Source organism: Scyliorhinus canicula, chromosome 4 (genome assembly GCF_902713615.1).
Source record: "Scyliorhinus canicula chromosome 4, sScyCan1.1, whole genome shotgun sequence".
NCBI classification, from domain to species: domain Eukaryota; kingdom Metazoa; phylum Chordata; class Chondrichthyes; order Carcharhiniformes; family Scyliorhinidae; genus Scyliorhinus; species Scyliorhinus canicula.
Window position 1 is genome coordinate 52,125,400 of NC_052149.1, and position 17,286 is coordinate 52,142,685.

General features: G+C 50.6%; 1 protein-coding gene across 1 annotated transcript in view; it reads left to right on the forward strand.

Moving 5' to 3' along the window:
* Positions 1-12,314, forward strand: part of cc2d1b (coiled-coil and C2 domain containing 1B) — a 130,675-nt gene extending 118,361 nt beyond the window's left edge. Inside the window, exons 23-25 of the mRNA XM_038794246.1 lie at positions 591-715; positions 7,260-7,295; positions 12,054-12,314. Coding sequence (XP_038650174.1) covers positions 591-715; positions 7,260-7,272 — 138 coding nt within the window. The 3' untranslated portion in view covers positions 7,273-7,295; positions 12,054-12,314. The remainder of the gene's footprint in view (positions 1-590; positions 716-7,259; positions 7,296-12,053) is intronic.
* Positions 12,315-17,286: the final 4,972 nt, after the last annotated feature.

Sequence of the window (17,286 nt, forward strand, 5' to 3'; positions counted from 1 at the left end):
CTCGTGTCTGCGTGGGCTACCTCCAGGACCTCCAAAGGGATTGGGTGGGGTTGCTGGGTTACAGGTATGGGGCGGAGTTGTGGGCTTAAGTGGGGTGCTCTTTCCAGGGGCCAGAGCAGGCTCGATGGGCTGAATAGCATCCTTCTGCACTGTAAATTCATGTTCTAAAACGACAAAGGCAGCAGATGATGGGAACATCACCTGGAAGTTCCTCTCTAAGCCACACACCACCTGACTTGGAACTATACCGCCGTATCTTCTCTGTTCCTGGATGAAAATCATGGATCTCCCTCCCTAACAGCACAGTGGGTGTTCCTGCTGAACCACATGGAATGCAGAAATTCAAGAAGGCCGCTCACCACCACCGTCTCAAGGGCAATTAGGGATGGCAATAAATGCTGGTCTAGCCAGCGATGCCCACATCCTGTGAAATAAATGTTTTTTAAATGATCACCTGTTGTATGTAAAATGATTGTTCCATTTGAGTCGAATTTATATCTAAATTTTTTTTTAAATATTGCAAAGATGCTTTGAGTTTTGTAGATTTTTCAATGATTTATTAAAACACACATTTGTTTTCCTTACTTTAGATTTTTGATGGCAGAAAATCTACCGGTGGTCGATTAGAACTGAAAGTTCAGATCAGAGAGCCTCTCAATGGACAAGATCTGCAAATTAACACCGAGAAATGGCTGGTCCTTGATTCGGTCACAAGGTGAAAACATGTGCAGATAATCTTCCTCTGAATGATTGGAGTTGCGTATTTTAAATGAAACTGGTCATGGATATGGTGTACAGAATTTGTCTCTCCCCAATTTACATTTTCTGGTAATTTGTTAATCATTGAGGGAAAGCTGCATGGAAGGAGCAGTTTATACACTATAACCAGGGAATTCTTTTTTTAAAAAATCATTTTTATTCAAATTTTCAACAAATTTTAACCAACAAAACAAAGAAAATCAGTAACCCCCCCCAAATACAAAAGCAATAAATTAACAAAAATAATGAGCATGAAACCACAAAACCACCTACCCATCCCCCATAGCGAACAAGTAACCCCCCCCGGGTTGCTGCTGAAGTTGACCACACCCTAATGCTCCACCAGGAAGTCTAGAAACGGCTGCCACCGCCGGAAGAACCCTTGCACCGACCCCCTTAGGCAAACTTGACCCTCTCCAGTTTGATAAACCCAGCCATATCGTTGACCCAGGATTCCACGCCTGGGGGCCTTGCATCCTTCCACTGCAGAAGAATCCTACGCCGGGCTACCAGGGACACAAAGGCCAGAATACCGGCCTCTTTCGCCTCCTGCTCCGATGCTACCCCGAAAATTGCAAGCCCCCAGCCCGGCTCCACCCTGGAGCCAACCACCCTTGACAAAAGCCCTCCAATGCGTGACACGCCCAGAACATGTGGGTGTGGTTTGCTGGGCTCCCCGAACACCTGCCATTTCCCAGTCATACGCGCCCTATGCAGCACCTTTGGTTGGATTAAACTAAGCCTCGCGCAAGAGGAGGAGGAATTCACCTTCCCCAAAGCATCCGCCCACGTCCCCTCATCGATCTCCTCTCCCAGCTCCTCCTCCCACTTCTCTTTCGGCTCTTCCACCGAGGCCTCCTCCCCCTACTGCATCACTTGGTAGATTGCCGAGATCCTACCCTCACTGACCCATGTCCCCGAGAACACCCTGTCCTGAACCCCCCTTGGCGGCAACAGTGGAAACTTCGCCACCTGCCGCCTAACAAACGCCCTAATCTGCATATACCTGAAGATATTCTCTGGGGGGAGACCCCACCTCCCCTCCAACGTCGCAAACTTCCCATCGGGAAAGAGGACCCCATCCGCCTGATACCTGCCCTGTGCCAGCTCAAAAACCTTCCGACCATCCCACTGGTACAAACCGGTGGTTCCCCAGTATCGGGGATCAAACTGAAGCCCTCACCTCCCCCCCCTCCCATGCCACCTCCACTGCCCCCAGATTTTGAGGGTAGCCACCACTACCGGACTCGTAGAATACCTTGCTGGGGGGAGCGGCAACGGCGCCGTCACCAGCGCCTCTAAGCTCGTGCCCACACAGGACGCTGCCTCCAACCTCTTCTATGCCGCCCTTCCCCCTCCATCACCCACCTACGTATCATTGCCACCTTCGCCGCCCAGTAGTACCCACACAGGTTGGGCAGCGCCAACCCACCCACTTACCTACCCCGCTCCAGGAATACCCTCCTCACCCTCGGGGTCTTCTGCGCGCTCACAAACCCCGTAATACTCCTACTGACCCTCCTGAAAAAAGCCTTCGGGATCATGATGGTTAGACACTGGAAGAGGAACAGAAACCTCGGGAGCACCGTCATTTTGACCGACTGGACCCTGCCCGCTAGGGAGAGTGGCAACACATCCCACCTCCTAAACTCCTCCCCCATCTGCTCTACCAGCTTCGTAAAGTTGAGCCTATGCAGGGCCCCCCCCAGCTCCTGGCTATCTGGACCCCCAGGTATCTGAAGCTCCTCGCTGCCCTTTTCAGCGGAAGCTCCCCTATCTCTCCCTCCTGGTCCCCCAAATGCACCACGAACAGCTCACTCTTCCCCACGTTGAGCTTATACCCCGAACTCCCCAAGAATCCTCATCACCTCCGGCATCCCCCCCGCCGGGTCTGCAACGTACAACAATAAATCGTCCGCGTACAGCGACAGCCAATGCTCCCCCCCCCCCCCCCCCCCCCCCCCGATCCCCCTCCAGGTCCTCGGTTCCCTCAGCGCCATGGCCAGGGGTTCGATCGCCAACGCAAACAGCAGGGGAGACAGGCGGCACCCTTGCCTCGTCCCCCGGTACAACCGAAAGTTCTCCCACCTCCTCCCATTCGCCACCGGGGCATCATACAGCAGCCTCACCCACCTAATAAATCTCTCACCAAACCCGAACCTCTTCAAAACCTCACACTGCACCCTGTCAAAGGCCTTCTCCGCATCGATCGACGCCACTATCTCCGCCTCCCCGTCCACCACCGGCATCATTATGACATTGAGAAGCCTCCGCACATTAACGTTCAACTGCCTCCCCTTCACAAAACCCGTTTGATCCTCGTGAATAATAAGGGGCTGGTTTAGCTCACAGGGGCTGGTTTAGCTCACAAGGCTAAATCGCTGGCTTATAAAGCAGACCAAGCAGGCCAGCAGCACGGTTCGATTCCCGTACCAGCCTCCCCGGACAGGCGCCGGAATGTGGCGACTAGGGGCTTTTCACAGTAACTTCATTGAAGCCTACTCGTGACAATAAGTGATTTTCATTTCATTTCATTTTCATAACCAGCGGCACCACATCCTCCACCCTCCTGGCCAATATCTTGGCCAGTAGTTTCGCATCCACATTGAGGAGCGAAATCGGCCTATATGATCCACACTGAAGGGGGTCCTTATCCCGCTTCAGAATCAATGAGATTAACGCTCTGGACATCGTCGGGGGCAAAGCCCCCCCCTCCCTTGCCTCATTCAAGGTCCTCACTAGCAGCGGGCCCAGCAGGTCTGAAAACTTCTTATAAAATTCAACCGGGAACCCATCGGGTCCCGGTGCCTTCCCTGACTGCATGCTCCCCATTGCATTAACCAGCTCCTCCAGCTCAACTGGCGTCCCCAGACCCTCCACCTGCTCCTCCTCCACTCTCGGGAACTCCAGCTTGCCCAAAAAGCGGTCCATTCCTCCCTCCTCCACTCGGGGCACTGACCGGTATAACTCCTCATAGAAGGTCCTAAACACTCCGTTAATGCCCCTCGCACTCCGCACCAGACTCCCTCCTCTATCCCTAACTCCCCCTATCTCCCTCACCGCCTACCCGCTTTCAGAGCTGGTGCACCAGCATCCGACTCGCCTTCTCCCCGTATTCGTATACTGCCCCTTGCGCCCTCCTCCACTCCGCTTTCCTGGTGGTCAATATATCAAACTCCGCTTGGAGACTACGACGCTTCCTCAATAGCCCTTCTTCCGGGACCTCCGCATACCTCCTGTCCACCCTCACCATCTCTTCCACCAACCTCTCCCTCTCCCTTTTCTTGCCCCTCTCCCTATGTGCCATGATGGAAATCAGCTCCCCCCTAACCACTGCCTTCAGCGCCTCCCAGACCACCCCCACCTGCACCTTCCCATTGTCATTCGTTTCTAAATACCCCTCTATGCACCTCCGGACCCGCCCGCATACCTCCTCGTCCGACAGCAGCTCCACCTCAAACCTCCACAGCGGGCGTTGGTCCCTCCCCTCCCCCTGTTCTAGATCAACCCAATGCGGGGCGTGATCTGAGATGGCTATCGCCGAATATTCCGCACCTACCACCCTCGGAATCAACGCCCTGCTAAAGACAAAAAAGTCAATCCAGGAGTAAGCCTTGTGGACATGGGAGAAGAACGAGAATTCCCTAACCCCCGACCTCATAAACCTCCAAGGATCCACCCCTCCCATCTGGTCCATGAACCCCCTCAGCACTGTGGCCGCCGCCGGCCTCTTACCTGTCCTGGACCTGGAGCGATCCAGTGCTGGGTCCAGCACTGTATTGAAATCTCCTCCCATTATCAAACCCCCGTCTCAAGGTCTGGAATCCGGCCCAGCATACGCCGCATAAAGCCTGCATCGTCCCAATTTGGGGCGTACACATTAACCAGCAATACCTGCTCCCCTGGAGCCTACCGCTCACCATCACATATCTGCCACAACTATCCGCCACCACACTCGACGCCACAAACGACATACTCTTCCCCACCAAAATCGGCACCCCCCGGTTCTCGCATCCAACCCCGAATAGAACACTTGCCCAACCCACCCCTTTCTCAACCTTACCTGATCCACCACCCTAAGGTGCATCTCCTGGAGCATAGCCACATCCGCCCCCCCAGCCCCTTCAAATGTGCGACCACCCGCTTGACCGGCCCATTCAGCCCCCATACGTTCCCAGGTTCGATTCCCGGCTGGGTCACTGTCTGTGTGGAGTCTGCACGTCCTCCCCGTGTGTGCGTGGGGTTCCTCCGGGTGCTCCGGTTTCCTCCCATAGTCCAAAGATGTGCGTGTTAGGTGGATTGGCCATGCTAAATTGCCCGTAGTGTAAGGTTAATGGGGGAATTGTTGGGATACGGGTTACGTGGGTTTAAGTGGGGTGATCATTGCTCGGCACAACATCGAGGGCCGAAGGGCCTGTTCTGTGCTGTACTGTTCTATGTTCTATGTTCCATATGACCAGCCGAATCGAGAGGCTATTCACCCTCCCTCTCCGACGGTCAGCCATAACTCTTCCTCGGCCAGCCATGTGCCCGCACGGCCCGTTCCCCACAGTGGCAGATCCTCGTCCTGACCCCTCCTAATGCCATCAGTTCCCCTTCGGCCCTTCCAGCAGCAACCTGGTACCCCTACTACCCCCCCCCCCCCCCCCCCCCCAAGCTAGGGGCCCCCTAGCTGCGTTGCCCCTCTCGTTGTACTTCCGTAAGTTAGCTGACTCCTGCTGACCCCGGCTGCTCCCGCCACCCCAATGACCCCCCCCCCCCCCCCCCCCCCCCGGTGTGACACTACTACCCTTCCCCCCCCACCCCGACCGGCACAGTCCCCTCCCATTCCGACTCCAACACGGGAAAAAGCCCGCGCCTCCAGCTTAAATCCCACCCCTCGACCCAAAACGCGGGAAGAGAAGGCCCGCGACACAACGGAGCTACAAAACATCCCACAAGCTTTCCCACAAGAAAAACATAAACAAAAACCAACACAAAAGAGCAAGGGAGAACAGAGCCTCCGAACACTGTACATCAGTCCCCAACCCCTCCTCAATCCAGTACCAGCCTCCCCGGACAGGCGCCGGAATGTGGCGACTAGGGGCTTTTCACAGTCACTTTATTGAAGCCTACTCGTGACAATAAGTGATTTTCATTTTCCTTTCCTCAGTCCGAGTCCAGCTTCTCTGCCTGGACAAAGGCCCAGGCCTCTTCCGGGGAGTCAAAGTAATACTGGCGGTCTTTATAGGTGAGCCAGAGGCGCGCCGGCTGTAACAGGCCAAACTTCACCCCTCTCTTGTGCAGCACTGCTTTCGACCGGTTATAACCGGCCCTTTTTTTCGCCACCTCCGCACTCCAGTCCTGGTAAATTCTGATCTCTGCGTTCTCCCACCTGCTGCTCCTCTCCTTCTTGGCCCACCTCAGCACACATTTTCGGTCGACGAACCGGTGAAACCGCTCCTGCACCGCCCTTGGCGGCTCGTTAGGCTTGGGACTTCTCACCAACACTCGATGGGCCCCCTCCAGCTCCAAGGGCCCTTGGAAGGACCCCGCTCCCATTAGCGAGATCAGCATCGTGACCACGTAGGCCCCCAAGTCCGATCCCTCCAGCCCCTCCGGGAGGCCCAGGATCCGCAAATTCTTCCGCCGCGAGCAGTTCTCCATTTCCTCCAGCCTCACTTGCCATTTTGTGTGGAGCGCCTCGTGCGACTCCACCTTCACCGCCAGGCCTAGGATTTCGTCATTCTCCGAGGCCTTTTGCCGGACCTCGTGGATCTCTGCCCCCTGTGCCGTCTGAGTCGCCGTGAGCTTGTCAAGCGAGGCCTTTAGTGGTTCCAGCAGCTCAGCTTTCAGCTCCCTGAAGCAGCGATGGAGCAGCTCCTGCTGCTCCTGCGCCCACTGCTTCCACGCTGCCAATTCCCTGCCCGCCGCCACCTTGGTCTTCCTCCCTCGCACCTTTCTCTGCTCCAGAGACGATTTTTTGACCGCCCCGCTCCTGGACCAGTCCATCCACCGGCAGAGAAGCGTAGCTGATGTCTTCCCACACCGGGAAAAGTCCGTCCGGCGCCGTTACGGGCCCTAAAAAGAGCCCAAAAGTCCGAAAATAGCGGGAGGCACCGAACTTGCAGCTTAGCTCCACATCACCGCAACCGGAAGTCCTATAACCAGGAAATTCAGGAAGTATTCAGCAGGTCGAGCCGCATCTGTGCAGAGAGAAAGTTAACATTTCAGTTTTATGACCTTTCATCAGAACTCTGAAAGCTCATTGGCTGAAATATTAACGTTTTCTCTCTTTATGGATGCTGCCAGACCTGCTGAGTGTTTCCAGTATTTTATATTTTATTTCTGATTTACAGCACAAGCAGTATTTTGCTTTTAGCTTGCACACGGAGTTGTTTTCTCTTTACAAAAGTTATAACCACTTTGAGAATTGGTGGGAAGGGGAGAGAGTAACTGGAATTTATCACTTCCAAAAACTACTTATGGATTTTAATTACTTGACCGTTACATTTGTCTAGGGCACAGGACTAAAGTAACCACTTGAACTTCTTCAGGTATGTTATTTGTTTTTGATTTTCTGCTCAGTGCCTCAGCCCAGAACCACAGCCAAGGTTCAAAGTCTTAACAAGTTGAGGGATCAAACATATGCACCTCACTGCTCAGTTGCAACAGTATGTCACAGGTCTTTAGTGTACTTCAGATGAGCATGTGGAAAAGCTTGCAGAAGAGCTATTCTAATGTTGTGCCTTATTAGATCAAAATTGTTTCACATGGGAAATAACAGTTGACTTATAATCATCTCGTAAGAACATGAGAAATAGGAACAAAAGTAGTCTATTTGGCCCTGCTCCGCCATTCATAAGATTACGGCTTCAGTCCCACTTGCATGCATGGCCCCAATAATTCTTGACTCCCTTATCAATCAAAAGTATTTTTAAAAAAAATATTTTTATTCTCCTTTTTCACATTTTCTCTCCAAATTTGCACCCACCAACAATAAACAATAAGCAGTAACGAGTATGTCAATCCCCATATCAACAACAATCCCATCCTCCCACCAACCCCCAAACAATTGCCCGCGTATTAACATAAACAAATAACAAAAAGGAATCACCCGTAGTCACCATTAACACCTACAGCCCCCCCCCCCCCCCCCCCACTAACGTTCAATGTTATCCAGTTCTTGAAAGTGCATAATGAATAACGCCCAGGAATTGTAGAACCCCTCCATACTTCTCCTCAGTTCAAACTTCACTTTCTCAAGAATTCCAATAGGTCCCCCCACCACGCCATGGAGAGGTTGCTCTCCATCTCAACAGGATCTGCCTTCGGGCGATCAACGAGGCGAAGGCTACAACATCTGCCTCCACACCCGTTTCCAACCCCAGCTGGTCCGACACCCCGAATATGGCCTCCCGAGGGCCCGGGTCCAGTTTCACGTGCATCACTTTAGAGATTACCCTAAAAACCTCCTTCCAGTAATTCTCCAACTTTGGACAGGCCCAAACCATATGAACGCGATTCGCGGGGCCCCCCAGCAACTGCCCCCTCAAAGAGCCGGCTCATCCTCGCCCTCGTGAGGTGTGCTCTATATACCACCTTCAGCTGCATCAGCCCCAACCTTGCACGAGGTGGAGGCATTCACTCTCCAGAGCACCTCACACCACAACCCCTCCTCCATACCTCCCAACAATAGTCTCCCAACTGTCCTCCCTCTTTGCTTTGATCCCTTCCAGTGGTGCTTCCTCCTCATCCAAAATAGCCCAGTAAACCGCCGACACTATCCCCTTCTTCAGTCCCCTTGTCGTCGGCACCTCTGTGGTGGTATAACTAGGAGGTTTACGGTACCTATCTGCCATTGGTGCAGAGCACTCGCTGCCCATTGGCTCAGGTCGGTCATGTGCCTCTCTGCTGATTGGTTGAGGCTAGTCATGTGACTGCTCACCCATTGGCCGAGAGGCAAGTAGTCCCGCCTACAAGGCAGGCTATAAGAACCCGTAGGACCCGGCAGTCGGCCTTTCTCTGTAAGTCGACTGCCGGGCACACAACTAGTTGATTAAAGCCTGATATATGGAACTTCTTCACGATTCGAGTCCAATTGATGGTACATCAACCTCCTCCAGCAATATGGAGCCGGCTCCACCAGGAAGCTCTATCTCCTTCGTGGCAAAATCTCAAACCTGCACTGCCCCTGCTCCAGCCTAGACTTCGCTCCCAGCTCCTTCAATCCTACAAACCGACCCCCAGGAAACAAATCTTTTAGTGTCTTAATCCCCTTCGCCTCTAATTTCCGAAAATTTCCGTCTCACTTCCCTGGCTCAAATCTGTGGTTCCCCCGAATCGGCATTTCCCTTGACCCTGCCCCCAAACCGAAGTGTTGGCGAAACTGCCTCCAAATTCTCAACGAAGCTATTACTACCGGACTCCGAGTATTTACCCAGGGCCATCGGAAGCTGCGCTGTTGCTAGCGCCTTCAATCCCGACCCCCTGCACAAACTCTCCTCCATTCTGACCCACTGGGAATCAACCCCTCTGACCCAGCTCCGCACTTTCTCCACATTCACCATCCATTAATAATACATCAGGTTCGTAAGACCCAAACCTCCTTCCTGCCTTCCCCTCTGTAGCAGCACCTCTGTAACTCTGGCCACCTTTCCTCTCCATATGAACGAGGTAATCATTCCTTCAATCTCTCTAAAAAATTTCTTTGGCAGGAAAATCGGCAGGCATTGGAAAATAAACAGAAATCGCGGCAACACGTTCATTTTAACACCTGTCCCCGACCCGCCAGTGACAGAGGGAGACCATCCCACCTTGCCAGATCAGCTTTGACTCTCCCCACCAAACTAGAAATGTTGTACCTACGGAGCACCCCCCACTCCCAAGCAACCTGCACCCCAGGTACTAAAATCAGTCCCTGCCCTACAGAATGGCAGCCCACCCCCCGGCCGAGACACCGCAAAATACTCACTCTTGTCTAGATTTAATTTGTACTCCGAGAAAGACCCAAGCACCCGAAGCAGCTCCAATATTCCACATATTGACGCATTCAGTTCCGACACGTATAACAAAAAGTAATCGGCATATAAAGAGATCCTATGCTCTATATCCCCCCCCCCCCCCCCCCCCCGCCATCAAAACTATTTCTAATTTAACCTTGAATATTTTAAGTGACCAATCCTCTACTTATCGTTAGGAAGACAATTCCAAAACTAACGACCCTCTGAGAGAAGAAGTTCCACTTCATCTGTGTCTTAAATGGGGAACATTTATTTTGAACCTGTGCCCCGGTTCTAGATTCCCCCACAAAGGGAGCATTTACTTAACATCTATCCTGTTGAGCTCCCTCATAATCCTAAAATGTTTTGAGAAGATCATCTTTCATTCTTCTAAACTAAAATGAATATAGGCTCAACCTGCTCACCTTTCCACAGAAGACAAACTCCTCATTCCATTTTTTCCAATTAAGGGGCAATTTTAGCGTGGCCAATCCATCTAGTTTGCACATCTTTGGGTTGTGGGGATGAGACCCACGCAGACAAGGGGAGAATGTGCAAACTCCACACGGACAGTGACCCGAGACTGGGATCAAACCCGGGTCCTTGGCACCATGAGGTAGCATTGCTCGCCACTGCGTCACCATGCTGCCCCTTCCCCTTTGTAAAAAAGACCAACATTCTTAATTCGTATTTGTAATTGCATTCGTAATTGCTTGATGTACCTGCATACTGGACTTTTGTTATACATGTGCAAGGCCCAGGCCCCTCTGTATCAGAGCATTCTGAAATTGCTCTATATATTCAGAATATTCTGCTTGTATTCTTTCTGCCAAATTGACAAGCTCACATTTTCCCACATTATACAGGTCCTTATCCGAAAACCAAAAAATTCCAAAATCTGCATTTTTTTCGAGCGCTGACGTGTCGTCACAAGTGGGAATTCCCACAAGGCTCCCGGGCAGTTCACAGCGCACATGCGCACTATATTCCAAAATCCGATACACACTCAGCCGCAAGCATTTTGGATAAGGGATTTTCAACGTGTACTTCATCTGCCAGATTTCTGCCCACTTACTTAACCAATCTATATCCCTTTGAAGGCCCTATGTATCTTCTCACCTATCTTTGTATATCGTGAGTAAATTTGGCTATAATACCGCCAGGTCCTTTCTCCAAGTCATTAATGTGAACTGTGAATACTTGAGGTCCCAGTGCTGATGGAGCACTCCACTAATTACAGTTTGGCATTTTAAAATGACCCATGTATTCTCACTTGTTTCCCGGTAATTAATGAGTCCAATATCCATGCTAAAAAAGATCACTGATAAGCTCTTAACAAAAAGTATGTTTTAAGGGAAGGTTGCTACTTGATCCCCATCACTGATTTTATGTCCCAAGGCTATGTTTCAAAGTTTTGTCTTATCTGAATTTCTATCACTTCCACTTTGCATGTTGTCTAAATCTGAAATATGGTCAAAGACTTGTCACAACTACCATCAAAAGAATCAATCTAACACTTAAAAACAGCCTCAGTACTGAGCTTGAATTACTTAATTATGGAGGACGTTGTGGCGAACCTGATTCTGTGTTTGCCCACTATCCACCAGAGATAGATGTATAGTGATCAGGAGTAAATGTAAATAATCTTTATTGTCACAAGTAGGCTTACATTAACACTGCAATGACGTTACTGTGAAAAGCCCCTAGTCGCCACATTCCGGCACCTGTTCGGGTACATAGAGAGAATTCAGAATTCTCAGCTGGTATGGGAATTGAATATGTGCTGCTGGCCCTGTTCATCACAAACCAGCTACCTAGCCTACTGTGCTAGTTCAAAGAATTTATTACTCAATCTTTGCATATGAAATACAAGAATACTCTGGCCAATTGTAGCCCCTCTGCATCATTCCTATCTGAACTCAATTAACTCGAGATGGACTGGAAATCAGTTCTGGGACTCCATGGTCTGTGTAGTTCAGAGAAGATTTTACATGTCAGCCATTAGAACAGTTCTCTTTCTTAAAGCCAATAAGTCTTAAGAATGTCCATCTTGTCAGATATTTTGAATCTTCTTTTATCCTATATTTTAGCATCGAAAGCCTGACTTTTGAAACCAAACTCAAAAATAAGAGTCCATTGATTGCTTGGAACATTTGCTGTATTGTTCTGCTAGATGATGACCATAAAATAAACACAAGAATTTTGACAGGCACACTGGTCAAAATGTGTTGCAGCATCATATGTTTAAGAAAATGAAAGACAAAACTAATCTAACAATCAAGCAGTAATGCATTAATTTCTCTTTTTTTGTAGGTCAAATGATATAATCTATGCACCTCTTTTGTGACTGCTTCAGTAAAGAACATAATCTAGGAGAGTGAATTGCTGCTATTGGGAATGCTATATACATACCAAGCCAAAGATGTGAAATAGTTTATTTAAAGCTCTATGTCTTTATTGCAAATCGGCACATTCAAAACTACTTTGCTCTGCCCTGTTTCTTTAAAGGTAATGTAGATAAACCCATAATTACAAAACAATGTATTATAAATAAACTTGCTATATTATAACTCAGTAAAGACTCTCATGATCTTATCAGTTACATAGGCTTGTTGTATTGTAATACTTAGATTTGGAAAGCTTCACATAGATCAAGAGGCTGAACATTTTACATATCATTTAGAAGATGTTTTGAGATGTAAACTGTGCTCAAAAAATCAAATGCTGATAGGAAGCAGAGAGCATAGGATTCTGACTGTCATAATATCCACTCGTGTATATCATGAGATGCAGACAGGCAGGGATTGACACACAGGATAACCAATGAACACACACGACACAGAACAACCAATCACCAGACAGGAAACCACCACTATAAAGCCCACAGGGCATTAAGGCTTTCTCTCTCTCTCACAGGACACGGATAAGGGGATAGTCACAGTGGACAAGCCAGTGAACATCATCACCATGTGGTAGAGAGCTAGTCTGGTCAAGCCAGTAGGAGGTTATCAGTTAGGCTAATAGAGTGTCAACCCACAGCAGATTATGTACAGCAATCAGCAGGTTCAATAAAACAGTGTTGGATCATCTCCTGTGTCGGAAGCCTGTTTCTCGTTTTACTGCATCCAGTTGCAGTTGATGTTAGACCAACACTGATAACACATCTATCTCAGCCTGGAGCTATTAACTCTAACAAATCTACCTCGAGTGAATCTGCAATGACCAGCATGCAGCCATCCAGCGGCATGGAAAAGATCCAACCTCCTCCGGATCTCCGGCAACCTCGGCGCCAACTGGAAAGTCTTCAAACAGAAGTTCCTCCTGTATATCGAGGCTTCCGACCTTGAGGCAGCATCAGATGCCCGAAAGATCGCGCTGTTCCTGTCGACTGCAGGGGATCACGCCGCCCACATCTATAACTCGCTCACGTTTGCCGATGGCGAAGACAAGACGAAGTCCACGACGGTTCTGCTGAAATGCGACAACCACTGTGACATTGAGGTGAATGAGAGCTTTGAACAGTACACCTTCCAACAGAGGCTTCAGGATAAGGATGAACCTTTTCAATCCTTCTTGACCCATCTCCGCATCCTCGCGCAGTCATGTAATTATGACTCGATGGCTGATTCCATGATCCGGGATCAGATCGTTGTCGGGGTCCAGTCCAACTCCCTGCGGGAGCAGCTCCTCAAAATAAAACAGTTAATCCTCTCCATCGCCATAGAAACATGCGTTGTCCATTAGCATGCCAGGAAACATTACTCCTGCATCAGGGCGGCAGAAAATGCAAAACTAGCCTCCCACAAGGCGGAAAGGGTGCAGGCCATCGCAAAAATGCAAGACCTGAGCATCGAGGAGAGTGGCCGTTTCGCACGCTTTTCCCAGGTCCCTACACATGCGTGCCACGACCGGGTGGACGACGAGGCCGAAGACCCCGATGCGCATGTGCGAACGTCGGCTGGCGTCCGCATCATGACGTGCCTAAATTGTGGCTCTGCCCATTTAAAGCGGCAATATCCAGCCAAAGGACGGCAATGTAGACATTGTGGAAAGCCTGGGCATTACGCAGCCTTATGCAGGTCCACTCCACTAACCAACAGCCAGCGATCCCAGCTGCAGCGCAGACGTGTCCGCTGCTAACAATAAGGCATGCAGGATTCAGATCTCGACAGCCCAACGGACCCCATGCTGACTGCCTCGAGTCTCCATACCGGGTGGGCATAATCACCACGCCCGAGCTGGCCTCCACCCTGCCTGCAAACCGCCTTTCAATCCTCGCTGTGGGTCCTGACGACGAGTGGTGTGCTGTCCTCGTGGTTAACCGGTCTCGCATCCGATTTAAATTGGACACTGGCGCATCTGCAAACCTCATATCACAGTCGGACTTCGACAGCATCCAAGACCAACCTAGCATTCTTCCACCAGCCTGCCAGCTCCTTGACTACAATGGCAATGCCATAGCTGCCAGTGGATCGTGTCAGCTCGGTGTATCTCACAAGGCAATCAACGCGACATTACAATTCGAGATCGTCCGGCCTGATAAGGCATCCCTGCTCGGTGCTCGCGCATGCAAACTCCTAAATCTGGTCCAGCGTGTCCATGCCATGTCCTCGACACCGGCGACTGCCTCACCCAATGTAAATCTCCAGGCTGAGATAGACGACATTCTCACAAAATACCACAACGTGTTTGATGGAATGGGCACGCTCCCATATTGTTGCAAGATATTGCTCAAACCGAATGCCATCCCAGTCATCCATGCACCACGCCGGGTGCCGGCTTCTCTCTAGGATCGTCTGAAAATGCAGCTACAAGAGCTCCAAGACCAAGGTATCATCTCAAAGGTCACGGAACCAACAGACTGGGTCAGCTCCATGGTCTGTATCAAGAAGCCCTCTGGTGAACTCCGCATTTGCATTGATCCCAAAGACCTGAATCGCAACATCATGCGCGAGCACTACCCTATCCCAAATTGGGTTAACCTGTGAGATGGCTCATGTCAAATTCTTTACCAAGCTGGACGCCTCCCATGGGTTCTGGCAGGTACAGCTGGACGAGTCCAGTCGGATGCTGTGCACATTTAACACTCCGTTCGGCAGGTATTGCTACAACCGCATGTCTTTTGGTATCATATCACCTTCCGAAGTATTTCATTGCATAATGGAGCAAATGATGGAGGGCATCGAGGGGGTGCGAGTCTATGTGGACGATGTGATCATCTGGTCCACGAGGATTACATCGCTCGCCTCAAACAAGTTTTCCAGAGGATACATGAAAACGGCCTCCAGCTCAACAGGGCCAAATGCTCATTTGGTAGGTCCGCTATCAAGTTTCTGGGTGACCACGTTTCACAGCAGGGTGTGCAACCTGACGCTGACTAGGTGCTGGCAATCAATGCCATGAAGACCCCAGAGGACAAAAAGGCGGTCCTCCGTTTCCTCGGGATGGTGATTTTTCTCGGGAAATTCATTCCCAACGTGGCATCCCACACCACAGCCCTCCGGCATCTCGTAAAAAAGTCGACAAGTGTTCCAGTGGCTTCCCGCACATCAAGCGGATGTGAAGGCGAAGGCAAAGCTCACCACAGCCCCAGTACTGGCATTCTTTGACCCAGCCAAGGATACCAAGATATCCACAGACACAAGCCAGGACGTCATTGGGGCGGTGCTCCTCCAGCGAGACGACTCCTCGTCCTGGGCTCCAGTGGCATACGCCTCCAGGGCCATGACTCCGTCCGAACAATGGTATGCCCAGATCAAAAAGGAGGGCTTGGGTCTCCTGCCAGGAATAGTCAAGTTTCATGATTACGTATACTGCCTGCCAAAGTTCACGGTGGAAGCAGACCACAGGCCTTTCGTCCACATAATCCAAAAGGATTTAAATGACATGACACCTCGGCTGCAGCGAATTCTTCTTCGTCTCCGCCGATATGACTTCGAACTCGTCTACACACCAGGAAAGGAACTGATCGTCGCGGATGCCCTATCCTGATCCGTCACCACACCGTGTGAACAGAGCGACTTCATTCGCCACATTGAAGCACAGGTGCAGTTGTGTGGTAGCAGCCTCCCAGCCACTGATGAACGAGTTATACAAATACGCGAAGAAACTGCCAAAGATCCCCTACTGCAGCGTGTGATGAAGCACCTCGCCCATGGCTGGCAAAGGGGGCCGTGCCCCCAGTTCTTCAACATTAAGGACGAGCTGACGGTTGTTGAGGGGATCCTTCTTAAACTAGATAGAATCGCCATTCCCCAAAGCATGCAAACCATGATGCTCAGACAGATCCATGAGGGTCACCTGGGGGTCAAGAAATGTCGACGCAGAGCTCGGCAGGCAGTTTACTGGTCTGGCATCAGCCAAGACATTGCCAACAAAGTCCTCAACTGCACAACATGCCTTAAGTTTCAACCAGCTCAGCCCAAGGAAATGCTGCAACAGCATGAGATTGTGACCTCTCCGTGGTCTAAAGCGGGTGTAGACCTTTTTCACACCAATGGGCGTGATTACATGCTCCTGGTCGACTACTTCTCCAGCTACCCGGAAGTGGTGAAACTGTCGGACCTCACGTCCAAGTCCATCATCAAAGCCTGCAAAGAGATGTTTGCCAGGCATGGGATACCACTCACGGTAATGAGTGACAACGGTCCATGTTTCTACAGCCAAGAGTGGTCTGACTTTGCACGATCCTACCACTTTCGTCATATCACATCCAGTCCCCATTACCCGCAATCAAACGGGAAGGCCGAGAAAGGGGGTCCATATTGTCAAGCGGTTGCTGTGCAAGGCTGCAAACTCGGGCTCGGATTTCAACCTGGCGCTATTGGCATACAGAGCAACCCCTCTGTCGATTGGTTTGTTTCCGGCTCAGTTGCTCATGAACCACAACCTGAGGACGACTGTTCCAGCCATCCATGTTCCAGACCTTGACCACCTCACCGGTTCTGCAGAAGGTGCAGTGATCCAGGGACCAGCAAAAGATCACGTATGATACTCATGCCAGGGATCTGCCTGCGCTGGCTCCAGACGATGTTGTTCGTGTTCAGTTGCTTGAGGGAGGTTGGTCAGTCCCAGCTGTTGTCGTCAGACAGGCTGCTCCCAAGTCTTTTGTTGTCCAAATGGCTGATGGCTTCATTTTGCGGTGCAACAGGAGGGCGCTGCGTAAAGATCCCTGCCCATCACCCGACCGCACTTCTCCGCATGTCATCATGCCACCTCCGGGCGCCTTGCACCACGAGGCCACCGAGATGGCAGCCATCCCGCCTGTCCAGGTGCCGGTGTCCCCCCCTCCACCTCTGCGGCGATCGACAAGAATTTGTCGCCCCCCACAAAGACTGAATCTATAGACTTAAATCTTGTAAATTTTGTTCAGTTTGCGCTGTATCTGCATGATAGACACCTTCCCATGTACATATGTTCATTCATTCCCCACTTGTACATAATTATGCATGCATATACAACCATGTTCCAAAATTTATTTTAAAAGGGGGAGATGTCATAATATCCACTCATGTATATCATGAGATGCAGACAGGCAGTGATTGAC